Raw genomic sequence first — 22068 nt, forward strand, 5'->3', positions numbered from 1 at the left:
GTGTAGAATATGCTATCATTTGATCTGATAAGTCTACAGCACATTTTCCTCTCTTGTAATCTACCACTACCATTGGTTTATCGCAAACATAATTTTCTTTACGGACCTCTACCATTTCAGCCGAATGTTTCGTTGAAATCATAAAAATAATCATAATATTGTTTACTAATATCTTCTACACGTTTCAACAATATATTCTGCACGTTTTGCTTACGACGAAATAACGAATGCGAATGGTTTGTTGAAATAAACGAAGCCTTGTTATATGTGGCTATCAACTGTTACTAAGGCGCTTGTCACCAATAAGATAAACGGTCCATTGGGGAAGAACGTTCCCGTGGCGCCCTCAGCAAAACATGTGATTTCGGCGTGGCAGTCAAAATCTTTTAATAACCTTTACGCACCATCCCGCATAGTATGAACATGTACTTCCGAGTCACCCTGTATAACCATAATCAAAACCCATAAAGCAAAACTTCGATATAAAGATGTAAAGCAGCGTAATCTCTCTCTTTATACTTGAAACGAATCTACGAAACACCATAATTCCTCGAGGAACACTTTGACCCGATTCTCCGGTATAATCGCAATAATTCGCGAAAATGGCGAACTCGTGATCTCGTGCAGCGATTTAGCGAGCAAAAGGGATGAAGCATGCGTGGAAGTAGCTCATTTATTTGGAAGAATAAACGCGAAAAGTGATACGTACCGCTTCAACGTTCGCCTTGGCCAGGTCTTTGTGCAGTTTTCGAAGATGGATGAGGGTGAGACCGACGCAAATCAAATTGATGGCGATCCAGAGGACGTTTAGGATGTAATGGCGGAATGGACCATGTACCAGAGGGCAGCTCGGTGCATTGTGGCCCGATTCCGTGTTCGCGGCTAGCGCTCCGCTTAAAAATGTCGGGCCCAGGTTGATGGTGATGCTCGCGAACCATATCATGAACGTGCCGAATAACACGCACTGAAACAGAGCGCGTCTTTACGAGGCTTTGTGCTACTCGATACGTCTGTTAGAAGCTGTGAAATTGCGATTTTTCACACGCTTCTACTTGTCGCCGGTTTTCTTCGAACTTTGTAGCCAGACTCGTGTTGGATGACAAAGAAAGAAATCAATGGGAAGGGAATTGTTAGGATATGAAAGGAAAATGAACATAAGATCGACTTGGTTTATTTCAAATTTTCTTCTCTGTATGCATTAGGTTTCGAGTGGAATTCCAGAACAATTCTGCGCGCAGAACAATCTAACACACTTTGTCTTATTAAATTTCACGTTTTATGTTAGAAGCTAATATTGCTATATTAAAAACGCGTTATTAAATTCTGTAGCACGTTCCAGATAGTTCATTAAAGTAGCCAAGAGAACGTTCAAGAGCGTTGCGTAACGACAATAATTATGAGTTAAATGAATTTGATTGAAAAGTTATTTTATTTAAAAATTAGCTGAAAAGTAGAGGATAGAAATATAAATTCCAGTGGTTTAAAGACTAGATTTTATCCATAAACGCGACTAGAAAGTTGAAAATAATTTGCGTTCGTCGTATGTGACTTCTACGAGGCGTGGTTCGATTAAATAAAACCGTGCTCGCTGCGTCTATTGTTAAAATGACACGCAGCGCTTCTTTCATGACATTTTTTGTTTCCATGAATGATGGGTCAACTAAGATAGCATCTATTGGGTCGCTCGGAAAATTCGTTCCGATTTTTTGGAGAATTTAATAAAACAACAGATATTGCTTTGTACCTCTCCATTAGGACAGTTGTTTTCAAACGTATGGCACTAAAAAACGTTACTAAAAGCATCGTGAAATATTCTTGTCGATTTTTAATAAAATATTATTCTTGTCAAACGCTGCTCTGAAAGTTCATTCCGATTTTTGGGGAATTTAATAAAATAATAAATTTTGCTTTCTACCTCTCCATTAGGACAGTTGTTTTCAAACGTATGGCACTAAAAAACGTTACTAAAAGCATCGTGAAATATTCTTGTCGATTTTTAATAAAATATTACACTCGTCAAACGCTGCTCTGAAAGTTCATTCCGATTTTTGGGGAATTTAATAAAATAATAAATTTTGCTTTCTACCTCTCCATTAGGACAGTTGTTTTCAAACGTATGGCACTAAAAAACGTTACTAAAAGCATCGTGAAATATTCTTGTCGATTTTTAATAAAATATTATTCTTGTCAAACGCTGCTCTGAAAGTTCATTCCGATTTTGGGGGAATTTAATAAAATAATAAATTTTGCTTTCTACCTCTCCATTAGGACAGTTGTTTTCAAACGTATGGCACTAAAAAACGTTACTAAAAGCATCGTGAAATATTCTTGTCGATTTTTAATAAAATTCCTGCTGCTTCCAATTTTTAACTCTTTAGCCGATATAAAAAATCATATTGAAAAGTTCTTGGCCGAAGAACCTGAGAGATTACGGAAGGATGGAATATTCAAGTTGCGTGAAAAATGGAGCAAAAATGGCGCCTATATAATTCGGTAAATGTAGATCGGAACGAACTTTCCGGGCGACCCAGTATATTGTAAAGCGATGATATCCCGAGGCTATCGAACGAGATTGTGCATGATCGAACGATTCTTATTTAACGAATGGAAGCGCAAATAGGAAGAGGCTCGTACAGACAGAAAGACGAAAGTTCCCGAGAATATAATAGAACCGTGACACGTATTGTTAGAACGAATTAACCAGCGGACAAGTGTGGTGTAAACTGTCCGCAACGGAATGCTGCCGTGTCGGGATTAATCGCCACGTGTCTCGTTTATTCGAGGCGACCTTTTGCCGACGTGCGACGCCTCGATTAACCCGATTCGATCCGACGATCCCTCCTATTAATCAAACTTTTAATTATTCCAATATCCCGTAGCCATTGATTCCGATCGCTCGTTATCGTTATCGTTTCGACCTCGTTTCTTAATTACGAACTTTGCATAATCGACTTTAATGCCAGGAGCAGGTCCTATGTATATAGAAAAAGTGTTAAGCTTATTCTAAATTGTTAATTTTTAAATTTCTGCCGACGCTTCAGGTGCGATCGCCGTTGTTCTTTGCAAAGTATACAGGGTGACTCGATCAAGTGGGACCACCTAAGTATTTGCCTTATCGACGATTGTACGGAAAAGCTTCTCGGGACGACTACTTCGAAGGGCACGTGTCACGATGGAAAAGAATTTTTTCTCGTAGCCATCTTTTCACGAGATTTCAAAATCATCGGTATATTAAATATTAGACGTAAGCCTGTATTTTAATATCCATCGATCTTGTCTTCTTTATACAAAAGTATGAAAATGTTTAGTTTCTAAGATGTTTCGATCTTCATTTTGCAAAACTTGGCGTATGAAAGACAAGAAATGGACGGCATAAATACCTTTGCACAGAGGATAAAAAATCACATCGATTGGTCTAAAAAATATATAAAGTTCTGTTCAAGAAAAATACCGAGATACTTGTAGAGAACAGGAAATGGAGAAAAGATTCTTTCCACTGCTAGACACACACGTGTCGTTTGAAACGACGTAACTTTGTCTTGAGAAACTTTTTCATGCAACGATACGTAAGCCAGATATTCAGTTGAGACACCCTGTATATTTTTTACAATACATATCCTGCTTTCTAATAGCGTGAAATTAAATTAATTATTTTATAGGAAGAACACTTCTATTTTTTTCCGTTTTGGAGCTAAGCTTGCCCCAATTACGTGGGACACCCTGTATAAAAGCTAGAAAAAGCAAGCGTGAAAGTGTGAAAATCGTCCGTATATCTGCGACTAACGCTGTACACAAGTGTGGTAGCGATAAAACAAAACGCAACTAAAAGAGCAATATTTTTCGATATGCACAATCAAATTGGCAATTGTTTCCGAGAGAAGAAATACAGCGACCGAGATTGACTGGATTTTTTCATTTCACGCTCTAGCAAATAAATTCGCAGAGTTTTTAATCGTTAAACGCGACAGAATCCACTCAGAAATCTATAAATAATTTTTCCAGTGCCACTTTGTCACAGTGCTTTCAAGTTCGATGGTGAGAACCGCGTTCTACACTCTTCCCTACTTGCTATATGTGCTCGTTAAAATCGATCAGAAACTTGAAGCCGCCTCAAAGGCAGCCGGTCGTCACTTAAGGCTGTGATCGAGTTAAACCAGACACGACTGTGAAAATGCACACGGGAAAACGCGTAATTCTTCCAAAGATCCGCGGAATTCGATTTTGTGGGCCGTAGGAAAAAAAGCTCTTTGAACCTCGTGCTTCGCTTTATCGAATGGTTTCAGGTGAAAACGCGTCGAGACACGTGTAAGGATTCCGTTGTATCTCAAGGGTATTCCGCAACTTGTTCAAGTGTTTACGAATCCAGGAGTTTCGCAATCTGGAGATTCGCCAACTTCACTATATTTGATCGTTTAGATGTTTCGAATTTTTATTTATTCTATTGGAATAATTCTAGTTAGAGCTTGTTCGGCAGTTTAGGTGCGCATTTAGGAATTTAACGACTCGACAATTTGGATATTAAGAGATCTGCGAGTGTTACGATCGTTCACGAAGAAACGCGTCAGCGAGAGGCATAAATTCTCACTACGATTCTGATAGTCCACGCCGCGAACCAGTCGCTCCCCTATTTTTATTAGGATAACAGAGGTAGTTCAAATGATTGTGACACTGAATTAACAGGGTTAATATAAGCTACTATTTTTAACAATATTTAAAATTATAATTAACACGTTACAAATGATTTAACGATGATACAACTAATTTATTATTATAATTCCACTCGACTTTATGATATATTTCTCGACGTATTCGTTTCACTAAGCGATCTTCATTTTATTTCTCTGAACCTCTCGGTGCATTCGGTTTGAATTCTCGTATAATACTGACTGCCCTTCGACTTTTTCTTCTGTCTTCTCTTGGAGACGACCCCCACCACGCTCGGGTCTCGCAACCGTTCGAGCCTATGATCACGTATGCCACATTTTTTGCGTAGGTAAAATAACGGACCGAAGGCGAATCGATGTTTTTTAGAACTCGCTGCTTGACGACAACTATGCACTTATCGCTACATTGTGTATATCTCGCCGGTCATGTAAGACGATCTGTCTGCGACGGTGTAGTACCAAGGGAGACGGTTAGGGACACGAACTATAGTAAGCCTCGGGGCGTAACAGCGAGTTTGAAAACTTGAAATTTGGAAATTTCAAGCCTTTTGTACTTTTTATTTATTCTTTAATAATAATTTGTATTCTTAATTTCTAATCGTTAGAAATTTTTAGCATTCTTAGTCTTTTGTAACGTTTCTAGTGATGCACGAAATATTATCCATCGAATAAAATCAGCAATTTATGCGAATTTGTGCAAATGCAAAGGAAGGGAGAGGTTGAAAGTTTCGTTTCGACTACCCAGATATTAATCTAAATTTCATGCTTCGTTCCAATTATTGGCGGAGATTTGTAAACTCGTTTAAATACTCGTATTAGTAGCGTCTCCTGTGAAGATAACGTAGACCAGAGATTACACGGTTTCCAAGTTTGCACAACTCCTAAACTAGTTTAAAGGATGATGACTCAACGTATGTCGCGTTGCGCTTCGGCCATTAGGAAATCAGCCACGTTGTCAGCGATATTATTAACATATTTTATCAATATCAATTTACCTTCTTTTATTAAATATTCATTTGCAAGGAAAGATGGCCAAATTTCAAAAATTATACAACTTTGAGAATGATAGAACTATAAAAATCGTAGACGATATACAGGCGTTGATCTCTGAAAATCCGGCCATTTTCCGATTTTCCTTTAAAATTCCTCGACTCTAAGAGACAGAAAAAAAGTTTTCAGACAAAAGCTACTTTCGATGAAAAAATTTATCGACGCTATAGCGAGTTGTCAAGTGTCCATCCGAGTGTTCACCCTTGGGGTGAATTTGAACAACCCCAAAAAATATTGCGTAATAAGACTTGTAATTCTTGGAATTTCCGAGTTGGAGATGTTCCCTTGTTCGTTGTATCGATGATTGTTGTATCGTTAAATGATAATTTCTCTTTCGTAGTTGTTTAGTTTTTTTTTTTTGAATTAATTTTTTAATGTTTAATAACGAACATATATATTTCTTATATCTAAGTAATTCGACTGCTTCGTAATGAAACGTTGAATTCACAAGTAACCGATACGTACGTTCAAGTAGAATAATTCACAGATTCGGCTACGCTACGATTGTTTGAATGATACGATCGATGGAGCGTGGGTGCGCGACGCGTCATCCGATTACCACGGATGATCGTTCTATTGTAAATCTTCCCTCGCTAGAATATACTTGTCCAGCAGAAGTTTCTTCATTACGAGAGCGCGTGCCTTTGCATCGGAATTTCCGCCGGCAATTTCCTACCATCGAACCTCTTTTATCGTTCAACAAATTACTTCGTAATTACAAGACACCTGTTTCCCTTGCTATCGTTTTCTCCGATTTTTCTTTATCATCCTCTGTTACTGTACGCTCTTTCCTTAACACTTTACCGACCGCTAGCGGTTCAACAGCATACTCACGTAAGTTTTTCAAATTGGCATAAAACTGTGGGAGCTTGCAAAGCAACGCAACTGACGCAACTGAGCAAGGTAGCTTAGTACAAAATAACAAATTACTGCTCGAATAATGAAAAAGATTGTCGGCGACAAAAAACCTATTAATAGGGTATCGGTCGGTAAGCGTCGGCGACAGAAAGCCGATTAATAAGCTATCCGTCGGTAAGCGTCGGAGACAAAAAACCGATTAATCGGCTATCGATCGGTAAAGTGTTAAGCAACTAACGAGGGAAAGTTTGAAAGTGAAATTAACGTTTTCCAGAATTTCGTTACGTCCTTGGCGCTAAAGTGCTAATTATGATTCAGCAGGATTTAAGAGCTTCGAATTCCTCGAATCTTCTGCAACTGGCAATTTTTATCGTCCAAATCGTACAACTTTACGTACGATTACGTTCGAATGTAGTTTTGCGAATGCAGAATGTGGAAGATGGAAGATCGCAGACGAGTAAACTGTGACGTTATTATTCAAAGCAAACACTATCCTATGCATAATAATTTAGACGATGTATAGTTAAACGTGTGGGTAAAAGGGTCGAAGAACACTTGCCTGAGGCGAATCCATGAGCAAAGGAGCCGCTAGGTCTGCCTCCTCGTCGGTTTCCGGGAAAATCGGACTGTCGTTCAGCACTGTCGTCAACATGTTCACCGTCGAGACTGTCACCAGCAGCAGAAACGCTGTCTCCACCAGGGAACACTTGGTCATCGGCTGACAGTTGAGTATGCTCGATCCGAGGGGCAATAAAATCGCAGCTCGAGCGCAATCCACCATCGCTTGGTGGAACAGCAACCCCTGTGACCATCTGAAACGCATGAAACATTTTCGTCTCCTCTGTTTTTCCCACATCGACTAGACGTACGTTTATTAACATCGATATTCAGCCTGTCGCTGTCCCTACATTTGCACAAGTGGCAGCAAACATCAGCGTCGAAATATTAATTTGTCGAGATGATAAACTCTCGCAGGAAGCAACTGCTGGTGTATTTTCACCACGACGAATGCTGCACATTCTCGTAGAATAAACAGCGCAAATTGTTACGACCGTTCGCGGAGAGACGCGGTCGCTAGGAAAACGCGTCAGTGAGAGGCGTAAATTCTCGATACGATTCTGTTAACCGACGCTGCGAAATAGTCGTTCCCCTGTTTCGATTAAGATAACAGAGGTGATTCAATGAATGTAACACTGTATTAACAGGTTAACATAAAATAATATATTTGATAATAAAATGATGAACACGCCACAAATTGTTTTACAATGAATATGGTAAATATATTACAGAAAGTTGACTCGACTTTACGATATCTCTAAATGAATTCGTTAGACTATTTGATTTTGCTCGTCAGACCTCTCGATGTGTAACGTTTGACTCGTCAGAAGGAACTGATTGCCTTTCGATCATTTCTTTGTCTTGTTTGGAAGACGACCCCCACCATGCTCGGGCCACGCCACCGCTCGCGCCTATGATCACGTATGCCCCTTCTTGTGTAGAAAACGTAACGGACAAAAATCGACGTTTCTGGAGCTCGCTGCTTGGCAACAACTATGCGCTCGTCGATACATTGTATATGATCCGACGGGCAGATAAGACGATCTGCCTGCGACACTGTAGGATCGCGAGCGACGGTTAGAAAATACAGTCTGTGGTAAGCCTCGTGGCGTAACACAAATCATCTTCTCTTACGCGAAGCAACAAATTACACAGATAACGTCATCCAAATATTAATGTTAGCAACCACGGTATATCACGCGCGCTTTTTTTCTTCTTTGTAAACATTGTTTAATTACAAAAGAGAGGAAGTTTTTCTCCACTCAACATGTGGCAACTTCAAGGCGGTGCTGAACCTCGCACGTTGCTCGACCGCGCGTTTTTCCCTCGTAAAACGTCTGTTTTGTTGCGCGAGTAAACGTATTTTCATCGAGTTTTTCGAAAGTTTGCTGTTGGTGTTATCGGAATTACCTGCGCAACTGGCGTTTGGCCAGGATCAGCGCCATCAGCAGGAAGTTGGCGCCCATGCCGAGAGCGCCGAGGCTGAAGATGAGAGTGGCCTCGGTTGCACCACCTGGATGACACTGGAACACCTTGGTCGCGTTCGACGACCCGTTTCCCGACGCGCCGATGCCGAATCTTAGATTGGCCCCGATCATCGCCATCAGTTAACCTGTTTCACGAATTTTCAGTAAGCAGAACTAGCAATCGTTGAGATTTGATTTTTTTTTTTTTAGAAGCTGGAGAAAACTGTAAATTTGACAAAATTATTGCAAGTTGTTAGGAGAACGTCGCGACAGATCGCCATCCTCTTGCGATGTTTAACATTTTCCATATAAAAATTCACGCGGCCAATGAAAATTCCACGTACCATTAATATCTACGTGATCAGGGATTAGTTTATTTGCGCATGATTAATACTATTGAAAGTAATTAAATTTGCTTCGCATGGATGATAGCGATGCGAACGTAAGCTGACGTGTGATGTGGTTGCGGCTGTGCAATCATCGAGAAGCGTAAACAGAATAATTAGAGAGCAGGTACAGCGTGCGCATTTGGCCAATTTCTGCGTTGTAATAATTTACAGTATTTGAATTCCATCGCAGCGACACGTTCTCCTTCTCCTATAAATATTTATATCATACAATAGCAATGGATTTACTCGTATAAATTATTATGAATTATTTATTACGACGTACACTTGCTCAGCCAATGTCACTTTTAATACCGTGTCTAACCTGACGTGTAGCTTTCTTCGCACGTGTTTCCACGACACCGTAAAAGGTTCGTTAACACGTTGGTCACCACGTCACCCATATCTATGTGACGGGTCTGCTTCCATGGGGCGCCCGTAACCCAAACATGGCTGACACTCTTCTTGTTCGAATTAATTAATTATAGCATATTATACAGGGTGGTTGGTAACTGGTGATACAAGCGGAAAGGGGGTGATTCTAATCGAAAAAAGAAGTCGAAAATATAAAATAAAAATTTTTCGTTTGAGGCTTTGTTTTCGAGAAAATCGACTTTGAATTTTCGCTCGGTACGCGTGCGGTACGTTATAACGGATGTCACTGTAGATCGTTGTCTCGATGGACTTCTTTTTTCGCGTAGAATCACCCCCTTTCCACTTGTACCACCAGTTACCAAACACCCTGTATATGGGATATACAACTGTTGAAAATTGTGGATCTTTGAAGCCGAAATAATATTATAGGAACACTAAATTTATACTGAGGATTAATATTGAAAGAATGATATATTTATTTCATGGACGATTTCTTATATATTCATCAATACACAAAATAATGTTATAGGAACACTAAATTTATACTGAGTATTAATATTAAAATAATGATATATTTATTTCATGGACGATTTCTTATATATTCATCGATACACACTTGCACGCGTCTCAGCACTTTCTCCTATACCCGATTGTTAACCGACTCTTAACCGACTCTTAACCGACTCTTAACTGACTGAACAGTTTACATTCCTTTGTTTTCGAGACGCTTCGGACGCACATACTTCCACACACTGATATTCACATACAAGTATCTCTACTACGCATTTAACCTAGTCCAGCACAGAAAATTATACATATCTCAACAACAACATAAGAATATTAAAAACACATATCATACTTTTTATTAATTTATATTCTGGATAAAATATTACGTTATGCTGTCGCATGGTATTCGTTAAAACATTGCAAACACATTTGACGTGATTTTCGACACTTCCAACAATATGTTTTAATCTTTTTTACGTTTTTTCTCGCTTCTTGGCGCGCGACAATTTGCCTCTTCTTCTCGTAACACAGGGTGCACATCCTTCTTATAGGCTTGTCCTGCTGATTCTTGCGAATCTCCTGTGGCGGCACTTGACACAAATACCGCCACTCGATAACAAATACCGCCGCTCGACACTAAATTCTACCGGACGACGGTAGCGCAGTGGTTAGCGCCTTAGTTTACGAACGTACGGGACCCGGGTTCGAACCCCGGCACCCCGTAGTCTTATTTTTCTTCCACGCATCTAAATTAGAAGAAAAATAACAGTACCCCAGCAGCGACATCTTCAGCCAACAGCTACAATCATCAGAGACAACACTTACACCTCACTCCAAATGGTGGGGGACACCTTCGTTTTCTTCCGATGGTTGTCAGGCACAGTATTTTCTGAGGACACATCGCACCATTCGGAAACGAGAATTTCCCGAAATTTTCTCGTCTGTATCTTTGTTGTTTGTGGCTGTTTGGTACACAATATGAGCATTTATTATACTTGTTCCTAAGAGTAAATGTAGTGCTAATTTCGGATACCACTTGATACTTTTCCGTATCGTTAGTGGCATATGAGACCATCTGGTCACTTCTGTCGATACCAGTTTTTCCATTATTCTATTTTTTTTTTATTTATTTTCACGCTGTCTACTGAACATTTTGAGGATGAAAAAATCACTGATGTGCGTCTCACAAGAAATATGCTTCTCGACTAAACGAAAGATCTGGGATATCTGTCATGAGATCCCTCGGAATACTTTAGCCGAAAAGCGTACCAACGGTCAGATTTGGGTCCCGCGGGAAACTTAGCCGAATTACGCTGGGCGACCAACGTGTTAAATCTTTTACAATGGAAGATTTTGTGATATTCTCAAATTTGCAGTCGCGTCGTTGCTCTATTCGGTCAGCGATATCATCGAAGGATTAAGTCAATTATTCATCTTCTCTTCACGTAGCAATCGCTTTTTCAGAAATTCCTGACGGAAGCTGTAGTCGACATCCGGTCTATTCGAAGACGGGAACACGTCAAGTTGCACGGCAGTCGCGCTTAGTGTTACATATTCAACGGTTCGGGCTTTAAACTTCGTTGTACCGTGCTCTGTAGCAGGAAATTCTTGCTGAAACGTGGTTCGCTGTTACGATAGAACCGCATGTTTCGTACGAAGACTAACTTTCCTAGGAAAGTCAATACTTTCTGAAAAATAAGACAAACGTTTGGAAGTAGAACGAATGAAATATAATAAAATAATAATAAGTTTGGAAAAGATTCCAAGATTGTAGAATTCCCTTGTTCCAAAAAGTCGAAAGATTCTCGGTTTCTCAGGATCTGCGATCGTAAAACTCTGAAATCTCAGAAATTCCACGATCCCGAAAATCTCAAATATTCAAATCTCTGTTCTCTCAAGTTTCTGAATTTTCGAAATTTCACGGTTTCGTGATTTCAAAAATTCTGTAGAGAGAATTCCTGTAGACCGGATAAACGCCGGTGTACGCGTTCCATCTTGCAATTTTCTCGTCCTAAAGTCGACGAAAAGCCGAAAGCCTAATTAGCAAGTTGAGAGATCCGGAGATCACTTTCGTTGTAACGCGACCATGGCAATGACATAAATGGCCGTAGCAAAGGCATAAACCCAAGGGAGCCTGTCCAACCATAATTTAGGATTGCGGTTCTAGCAAATTAAGGACACGTGCATCGTCCTTGGCCCGGGCACCTGCAGAATTTCCGTGTCATGCGCAAAATCCGGCAAATTGCTCGAGATTCGGCTTTTCACGTCGTCGAATGAGTGTTCAACCTGAGGAAGCATTCTACGAGCAAGATTCTTCCTACAATTTTCCCTCGCAACGGACCCATTCCATGTGGTACACGCAGTCATCTCGTAAACCGTATTTATTATGCAAAAAAAAATATTTCCAGTGAAAAAGCTTACTTTGATGAAATAAGACGAAATAAGAAAGAATATCGTTTATTTCCAACTGCTGCGTGCTTTCTGTACCGCGCCATAAATTACTGTTCAATGTATGCAAAGGTGTTTAAGCTTGCAACAAGGTGTGCACCTTCTCAATGGAAATCAGCGGCTACGTTAACGACTTGGAAAAGAAGTTTGCCCGCGAACGAAACTTTCTTAAGGTTTCTATTTCTCGCCGAGGCGTGTCTCGGTTACTTTGATTAAATTTCTTGCGCCCTTCTGATCGTTACATCGATGCTGCTCGTGCTTCCATCCTCGCGGCTTCTCGTTTCAACCGAAAGAATTTTCCCAGTACAAAGAGCTTCTTATTTGTATCTCGTTCATCTTTCGAGTGATTCATCTCTATGAGCTCTGTAGTGGAGAACAAATTTGCAATTATTTTTCATCCCTTCTTTGCTAATTAATGGACAGACATTAGGCAGTGAAGGGAAATAATTGCGAATCGAGTTGCTTTTATGGCTGAAAATAAACCACCATGCTACTACTATGACTACTGGCATGGTAGGCTATTATCGATGGTAGTTTCAACAAATCGACGATTCACCTTCTCGTTCTGAAACGATATTTAACGTTGAAGTGATTACTTGAGGAAAAACTGTGCACCTTTTCTTTTGTAATTGACCTGGAGACAGCTGTTACGAAGAGAATAGAATTTAGTGAAAAGATCGTAGATATATTATCGTGACCTTGAATATCAATTTTCTTCTCGATTACAAGGTTTAGAAACAAAAGAGCTGTAAGTATAATAGATTTCTATTGCTGTTTCTTGTAGCCTTCAGATAGAGCCACACGCCAAGGTTAACTTTTTGATAAAGTCCTTTGTTATAAATATATGAACGCGCTTCCTATCATATCTTCTTCTTCTTGTCGTACTGTAACACTGTAAGAGTGAGGATTTGGATCAGCATACGCTATACCTATACTTATTTCAGTACATTTTTCTATTACAAATTGGTCCACTTCGTTCGTCTATCAGTCGACCTCAACATTTAGCTATCGAACGCGGTTCAGTGATAAGGCGGAGATAAAATGTCTGTGTGATGTTCGACGAATATTCGTGAGATTATTACTTCTCCGATAGGTAGCCGGAATGCTTCGATTAACGCGAATATATTCGCGTGTAGCTGCGATCGATGTTCGCTGCCAGATAGCAATTTTTATTTATTCGCCTGTTCGTTCGCGCCTTCCTTTGATTTATTTCTTTCATTCGTTTATTCGCTCGTTCTCTTTTTCTATATTGTACGTGTATATTGTACGTGTTCCATGTTTCGATTGATAGTACCAAAACGTCTAGATGGTGCCAAATAGTTTAACGAATTGAATAAAACGTTATACATTTATCGGAAGGTTTTGTCTTCTTTTATTTGGTATTTTATATTATTTATGGGTGAGGGTGAATTATATTGTTTATTACGAATTAGAAATAATATTTATTACAAAAAGGTTTTCTCTTCTTTTATTTGGTATTTTACATTATTTATGGGTGAGGATGAATTAGTTATTTATTACAAATTATAAATAATAAATATTTATTACAATTTATAAATAATAAATATTTATTACAAAAAAGGTTTTGTCTTCTTTTATTTGGTATTTTACATTATTTATGGGTGAGAATGAATTAGTTATTTATTACAAAATACAAATAATAAATATTTATTACGAAAAGCTTTTTTTTTCTTTTTTTAGTATTTTACATTATTTATGGGTGAGGGTGAATTATATTGTTTATTACGAATTACAAATAATAAATATTTATTACAAAAAGGTTTTCTCTTCTTTTATTTGGTATTTTACATTATTTTATGGGTGAGGGTGAAGTATATTGTTTATTACAAATTATAAATAATAAATATTTATTACGAAAAGGTTTTCTCTTCTTTTATTTGGTATTTTACATTATTTATGGGTGAGGATGAATTAGTTATTTATTACAAATTATAAATAATAAATATTTATTATGAAAAGGTTTTGTCTTCTTTTATTTGGTATTTTACATTATTTATGGGTGAGGATGAAGTATATTGTTTATTACAAATTATAAATAATAAATATTTATTACGAAAAGGTTTTCTCTTCTTTTATTTGGTATTTTACATTATTTATGGGTGAGGGTGAATTATATTGTTTATTACGAATTACAAATAATAAATATTTATTACAAAAAGGTTTTCTCTTCTTTTATTTGGTATTTTACATTATTTTATGGGTGAGGGTGAATTATATTGTTTATTACGAATTACAAATAATAAATATTTATTACAAAAAGGTTTTCTCTTCTTTTATTTGGTATTTTACATTATTTATAGGCGAGGATGAATTAGTTATTTATTACAAATTATAAATAATAAATATTTATTACGAAAAGGTTTTCTCTTCTTTTATTTGGTATTTTACATTATTTATGGGTGAAGGTGAATTATATTGTTTATTATGAATTACAAATAATAAATATTTATTATGAAAAGGTTTTTTCTTCTTTTATTTGGTATTTTACATTATTTATGGGTGAGGACGAATCATGTTATTTATTAAAAATTTCCTCTTTATTTCATATATTACATTATTTGTATTACGTTTATGGATTTGCAAACTACTTTGTCAATGAAAATTATTTTATTTAATAATTTTTAGGAATCAATGAATTGTTAGGATAAAACATTGAGCGTGACTACCATGGCAAATAGTCGAAACAGAAATAGAAATTCGTAGTTGTACCGTTGCCGATCATCTCGTGTCGCAGCTTGCAGCTTTCATCGCGAATTTCTCGAAACTTGTGCCATCTGCGAGTTTTCGTCTTTCATGCATAAAAGAAAAATGCAACGCAGCAGCACACACGGGTCTTCCACCTTCGATATCTCTTTTACGAGTCTATTTTCCAATGCACAGTCTCAACTAGCTTTTTACAGCTAGCCATGAAAATTCCCGTATACCAGGATTTTTCTCCTCTTGTCTCTAGAGCTCTTACATCGCCTGCTTTCCATCGATTCTACGACAAACAAATCCTTACACCAGCTACATAGGAAAAGTATCCGTACACGCGCTGCGGCGTGCAATGAAGCGCCTCTTCACCAGCCTCTTCCACCTTTCATTCTCGCAATATTAAATTTTCATGGGATTAAATTTCCATATCATTAACTTTTCGCATAATAATAGAATCATAGATCGTTTTCGAACATTAGATCATTTTCATCGTATTGAAGCAGCCTGTTCAAATGACCATGAACTCGTCAAATGTCACATTTGTATCATGTTCCTTCGATTGTATCATATTCTGTATTATATTCTTAAAAATCATAAAGGATACAACCTAACAAACACGAAGATGGTACCCCATTGGGGGTAGCCACCCACATGATAATCAAACAGCTAAAAAATTCTACCAAATGTCCAAATTGGACAAATTGTGAATGTGAAATATTAAATATTAAAAAAAAAAAAAATAAAATTCTCACGATTGTTCTATAAGTCCTGTAGCGGCACTCAACAGCAAAACTTTCCAACGGGTTCTGTCTTATTGCATAAGGACTCTATCCTCGACCGGACAAAAGTAGAACTGTGGTTAGCGCAGTTGGTTACGAACGTTCAAGACCAGTTTCGAATCCCGGCACTCACAGTCTGGTTCCCATATACAATTCCTAACTGAGAGGAAGACAACCCGGATAAAGACAAAAATCTGATACACCAGCAGTACCTATCACGACTTATCCAGCTCAGTCCTAAGGTGGCACATTTGATGGCAAACTTATGGAATGACGTCTTATTAGAATCTTAGGTGTCTGAAGAGCTACCTTCTCATCGTCCTCCGTTCGTTTGTTTTGACATCTAAGGAGCATGTTCAAATGACTATGAACTCATCAAGTGGCCCATTTGTATCATGTTACTTCTGCTTTATCATATTCTGTATTATATTCTTAAAATTCTCACTATCGTTCTATAAATCCTAAGGTGTTAAAGTACAATTGTTCGTGGTACATTTGATGGCAAACTTATGGAATGACGTCTTATTAAAATCTTAGGTGTCTGAAGAGCTACCTTCTCATCGTCCTCCGTTCGTTTGTTTTGACATCTAAGCAGCCTATTGTTGCATTCCGGATAATGAGAATTTGACAACGAAATTAGAGGTTTTATTCAGAGATACCGAAATTCTCCTTGGACAATGCTCCATGCACAAGTGGTTCTTGTAGCCTGGTGACGAGGATGAGGACACGGTGAAGGAGGAATGACTAGAAAACAGGAAGGAGAAACAGAGATTAGGCTGTTTGTTGCAGCATAAGTCTATGATGTTTGTTGCGGTATGAATAAGGAGCTGATCAATATATTTTCCAACGGCATATTTTTTCGTCCTCAAACTGTCTAAATTTACAGAATACATTTTTTTAATTGTGCAAAAAAACACGTATATGGTATTTAAATAATCAGGAGAATTCCTCGTCAGTAAACTGACCATAAGTCTCATAATTTTATACACCATCGTGTAAATCACGTTTAGATTTTCGATAAACTAGATTTTCCAAGGTTATCTTGTTTCAATAGATTTTTACATTCATTTTCGGACCCTTGTACGTTTCAGATGAGATGAGTGAATCTCGTAGATCGACTGCTTTATTCGATAATTGCGTAATTGAATGGATACTGTCGTATGACTTTCATAATTTTAGAACGATGCTGAATGAATTTAAGCCCTTCTAGTGCCCTTCGCTCGTTTTATAAAGCCACCTTGTCGTAGAAATGAATAAAAGAAGAGGATAAAAGTGGGATCTAATAATTTCTATTCACGGGAAATTCGATTTCTATTTTGACACAATGATTCCTGCGTTTCTATTGCTCTGTTACGTTAACGAAGATTATTAGTTTTGGTGAACAAAATTATCACGCTGTTGAAACAGAGAAGTTTCAGTCTTGTAACTAATCAAATGTTATAAATAATAAAAGACGATATGACAGCGGGAACAGGGAACGATAAACAATGAACAGGGAAGGGGAAAGGGAAATAAATTACGGATGACGATAAATCATGCGGATGGAGGTGGGGCGTGTTAATTTTTGAAAATTTATTTCTGATGCGCGATTCACGGTTTCGCAGTTGAAATTGAATTTCACTGGAATTTACATGTCAATGTTCACTGTGTATTATAATGCTACGTTATACTCGTGTTTTTAAACATCGTGTACATCATAATACACTGTATATTTAATACTATCTATCGTGGATTTATCGTTTATTTGTCTATCAGATAACAATAATTACGCTCTTTCATTTCATATTAATGCGTTTGCAGAATTTTGCGATCTGAGAATTTTAGAATTATTATTGGATTGGCAATAGAATTCTCGAATCTTGCGATTTTTGAAGCTTCGAATCTTGAAATATTCCCCTAATGACAAGTTCTACTGTAATTAGATGCATATACCGTAATTAATTAGTATGCAAATGTCGTATTAAACGCAGTGGTGTGTCAATAGCTTGCGCAGCCACTGTATATATGGCATATCTCGTTTAACAAAAGAATTCCTGGTTCTTTGAACGCTTTGAAAAACATTGACGAACTTAGCTTATTTGAGAGCTGGTTGTAACCGCGAGAAAGGAAGAAATTTCCGCTTGGCGAGGGGAAGAAAATTCCTCGTTTATATAGGGCGTTTTTTTCGCCGTGGAAAAGGGCAAGAAAGCGGCGGGCCAGGAAGAGGAATTCCGTGGAAAGTAAAGTGGGAAGTTTAAAATGGCACTTGGCCGGCGAAAGTGGGCTGCTCTCTTTAAAATTTTAAATAGCTCCAGTTCCGTCAGTTCCTTTGCCGAAATAGACAATGAACCTTTCCCTCGGCTTCGCCACGCCCTCTTTTCGATTCATCGAATGTCACCGTCTAATTTTGAATCACCGCCGTGTCCAAAATTTATACAGCTCACTCGTATTAATATTCGCAAGCACGCAATCTCCGAGTGAATCAAATTGCAACCTCGTGAAGAATTTTACTTTCCTATCGATACATAGTGGCTGCGAAAAGCATTCCTACGTTATTCTATATATCACAGTATTCGTACGAGGATTAATTAGGTCAAATTAAAATTCGTATGATTTTTTAATTTTTAACACGTTCAATGCAAACACGTCAGTTTTACAAGGTTTGACCGTTACGCCACGATGAATTTTTTATTATACATATTTATTATATATTTATTATTATTTATTATACATATAATGTTGAAATATTAGCTACATGAGATATACTACGGTGTATAATCATCATTAATGAATTTATCTGACTGAGGTCACCGGTGACCCCCATGGCGCTGTACTGCAATTTCGCTTATTTTTTACCATGATCAATTATCTCATATTGTTTCTTCGCGTTGCTAAATAATTGTTCTATGTTGTAACGTCCCGGGACCTATTATAAACCATAATCTGTTCCCTCTGTCATACTTATTAGAACCAGCAATAATCCTAAAGAACCGTCACAAGATTTAGCATTTTTTACTTTATTTTACTATACTTTACTGCTAAGTCGAAACGTTTCTTATGGTTATTCTTTGTTAATGTAAAACGCGGGAAAAGCGGGGTTTTCCCATGTTCGACAGCCACTGATGGGGGGCGCACATAATAGATTTATATTTTATGTATAAATAAAACTATTTTTCTATGTTTTATACTGCGTTAATTTTGTCACACCGTTGTGGTAACAATAGTAATAATACAAAATTTATAACTATTGACATTTGTTCAAATTATGTATTTTTACTAGTCTTGGTGCGCCGGTCACCGGTGACCCCCACGGCACCACGGCCAGATTGAGTGCCGGTCACCGGTGACCCCCACGGAGCCACAACCAAGTCGGGTGCCGGTCACCGGTGACCCCCACGGCATCACGGCCAGATTGAGTGCCGGTCACCGGTGACCCCCACGGCGTCACGGCCAGATTGAGTGCCGGTCACCGGTGACCCCCGCGGCATCACGGCCGGATTGAGTGCCGGTCACCGGTGACCCCCATGACATCACGGCCATATTACGTGCCGGTCACCGGTGACCCCCATGGTGTCGCGGTCAAGGCGAGTGCCGGTCACCGGTGACCCCCATGGTGTCGCGGTCAAGGCGAGTGCCGGTCACCGGTGACCCCCATGGTGTCGCGGTCAAGGTGAGTGCCGGTCACCGGTGACCCCCATGGTGTCGCGGTCAGGGCGAGTGCCGGTCACCGGTGACCCCCACGGCGCCGCGGCCAAGCTGAGTGCCGGTCACCGATGACCCCCGTGGCATTCAACGTGTTAAATAAGTTTCATATCATTTGGAAGTGAAGTGAAATATTCCAAGACTTATCCGGATGTTCTATCGTCCGAACGTTTCGTTACATAAACCTTGTGTTAACCGAACGTTTCGCTACATAAACCTTGTGTTAACCGAACGATATCTCTCGATTACGTATCCTTTATCGTTGGATGTCCTTTCTATAATTTCGTATGTTTCCTATTACTTGAATAGTTGGTGGAACACCTGGATCATAAGCAAATTACGAACGCCAGCTATAATGAAGGACTAATCGGTATGTGACAGCTATTAGTATAGTTTATGTCATGCAAATGTATGCGTTGTTATCAGAGACTGGTAATTCGAAACTACACATCGGATACACATAGATGGATAAAATGTAGATCTGTCTTATCAATATTAATAGGATGCGACGATGCAGGTGTGGCCAAGTGACAGGAGCAAATGCATAGAATAGACAGATACGTGGAAAAGTTTACTGGATGGTAATGATATAGGGGGCTCGTAAAATAAACGACGAGCAAAAGTTTCTGCATTTGGAACGTGGGAACGCGTAGTTGCAAATGCTTCGTTGCATCTGACTGATTTTACGATCTTCGTGTGTTATTACCGAATGTGTCGCTGATATTCGTATGGGGAAAACATTTCGAACGATAGCTGGTAAAATTGCACGAGTTAAGCGTCGGTTTACTTAAAACGCGAAAAATACTTGCTGAATTTTTTATACGCGCACTTGTTTTCTTCTAGCTTACATGGGCGTGCATCAGATTTCGATTTAGATTCGATAGAACCGTTTTGCCAGATAGGAAGTCACGTTCGTGGAGAAAATAGCGAACGTAATCTGCAAGATTTGTGATGCTATCGTGAAAAGGAATAATACTTTGCGGTAGTGAAATTTTGTTTCTCAAAATTTTCCTCGTTCCTCCATCCTTTTTCGAATGTATCAATGAGATATTAATTTCATATTAAAATATTAATATCTCATAAATCTAAATAACGAATAATCTTCGTATTAAAATGTGAATAATTTTCACGTTAAAATGTAACACGCGAAAAGCAAACGGTCAATGGTTTAAATTCGTTGTATTCCTTTACGTAAAGTGGAATAACCTCGGAGAGAGGATCGATGAGAATAATTAAAACTTGAAACGCTTTGTAATTGGAGCAACAACCCAAAGATACCCTGTTAATTAAAAAGTAAACTGGATTCTCATCCATTTAGAGCGGATCTTAAAAATACACGCGTACATACGTTTAACTTCTGGCGGACGAATGAAAATTGGATTGGCTGCGACAAGAAATCGGTTTAAACCGGTACCTCTGTACGATCGCGATCTCTGGCCATGTTCCAGCTTCCAGCCAGTACTTTTTGCCCAAAAAGATCCAAACAGATGCTTCAGCTTCTCTAAATTTAGTTCCTCCGCCAATGATATCGGACGTTCATATTTACTATCAGCCTGCACCTATTTTTCTGCTTTACTTTGTTTCTGTCCTCTGCCCTCTTTCTCTCTTCTTCTTTTTCATCCTCGAAATAAATATATTTCTGTATTTATTAACGTCTGGTATATCGCTTAAAGCGGTTACTAAACATTTGCCAATCTAGCTGTTCGTCGTTCTAAATAAGCCAAACGACTTTGTTATTATTAACTAATTTAGTTACGTTGCTAGATGTGTGTCTTTATTGGCACAAGTGAGGTGCGAATCGATAGAGGACAAATAAGGAAATTCCGAGTACGTGGGAACCGGAAGGGGCTGTTAGTTATAAGGCAGATTGTAAAAAGGTAAAAAGGGAAGATAAATTGAGAAAGAAGAAAAATGGGATGTCTAGTTGTATAGAATATGCTTATTTATCCTGACAGCCAAGAATTGTACATGGTTTGCAAAAACCTATAGTTCCAAAGCTACTGCTCCTCATTCACACTCTGTCTTACTCTGCTGACTAATTACCCTACTTATCGCACCCTTTCGTTTCCTTTAAAGCTGCCTTTGGTCTGCTTATAGCCTGGCTTTTCTTTTCTCTTCCAGCTCCTCCAGCCACTCCACGATCCTCCTATTCTCTAGCTTTCACTCACCGCCAACCTGACACTTCTTTCGGTTTCCCTGCAGCCCCTTGTTAAGAGCATTCGATTGCTGGATCTGTTCTGTGATATTATATTTCCTAGTGTCTGTCCCTAATTTCCCAATTTCCATGTTTTGCCTGTGCTGTTAACTTTTGACCTCTTTCTCTTTTATTTTTTTTTTTTTTTTGTAGGTATTCTAGCATATGTTCTATTGTTTTATTTATTCATCCATTTATCTATATTACTTGGTATCTTTCGTTATCATGAAATATTTTAGCGTTTTTATTAAATAAAGTTTGCCAGTTTACAATGAAATTGGCGTTATTATCGACGACTCTTGCGCGTAAGCTTATTTTAATAATCAGTTTCGATTATCGGAATTTCAATGTATGTAAACGGTTTCGAGTTATTAACGAAGCGTTGGT

At 38.4% G+C, this 22068-nt stretch overlaps 2 protein-coding genes across 6 annotated transcripts in view; one reads left to right on the forward strand and one right to left on the reverse strand.

Moving 5' to 3' along the window:
• LOC117216850 (midasin) overlaps positions 1 to 22068 on the forward strand; it is a 139627-nt gene that overhangs the window by 29616 nt on the left and 87943 nt on the right. The gene's annotated exons all lie outside the window — the stretch shown is intronic.
• The window catches only part of LOC117216851, a 77872-nt gene that overhangs the window by 13240 nt on the left and 42564 nt on the right, over positions 1 to 22068 (reverse strand). For all 5 annotated transcript variants that reach the window (XM_033463941.1, XM_033463939.1, XM_033463940.1 and 2 more), the window contains exons 3-5: positions 8541 to 8742; positions 7132 to 7384; positions 710 to 964 (exon numbers count right to left, since the gene is read on the reverse strand). In XM_033463941.1, the coding sequence (XP_033319832.1) occupies positions 710 to 964; positions 7132 to 7384; positions 8541 to 8734 (702 nt within the window). In that variant the 5' untranslated portion in view covers positions 8735 to 8742. The remainder of the gene's footprint in view (positions 1 to 709; positions 965 to 7131; positions 7385 to 8540; positions 8743 to 22068) is intronic.

This window comes from Bombus bifarius, unplaced genomic scaffold, assembly GCF_011952205.1.
Source record: "Bombus bifarius isolate JDL3187 unplaced genomic scaffold, Bbif_JDL3187 scf7180000007974, whole genome shotgun sequence".
NCBI classification, from domain to species: domain Eukaryota; kingdom Metazoa; phylum Arthropoda; class Insecta; order Hymenoptera; family Apidae; genus Bombus; species Bombus bifarius.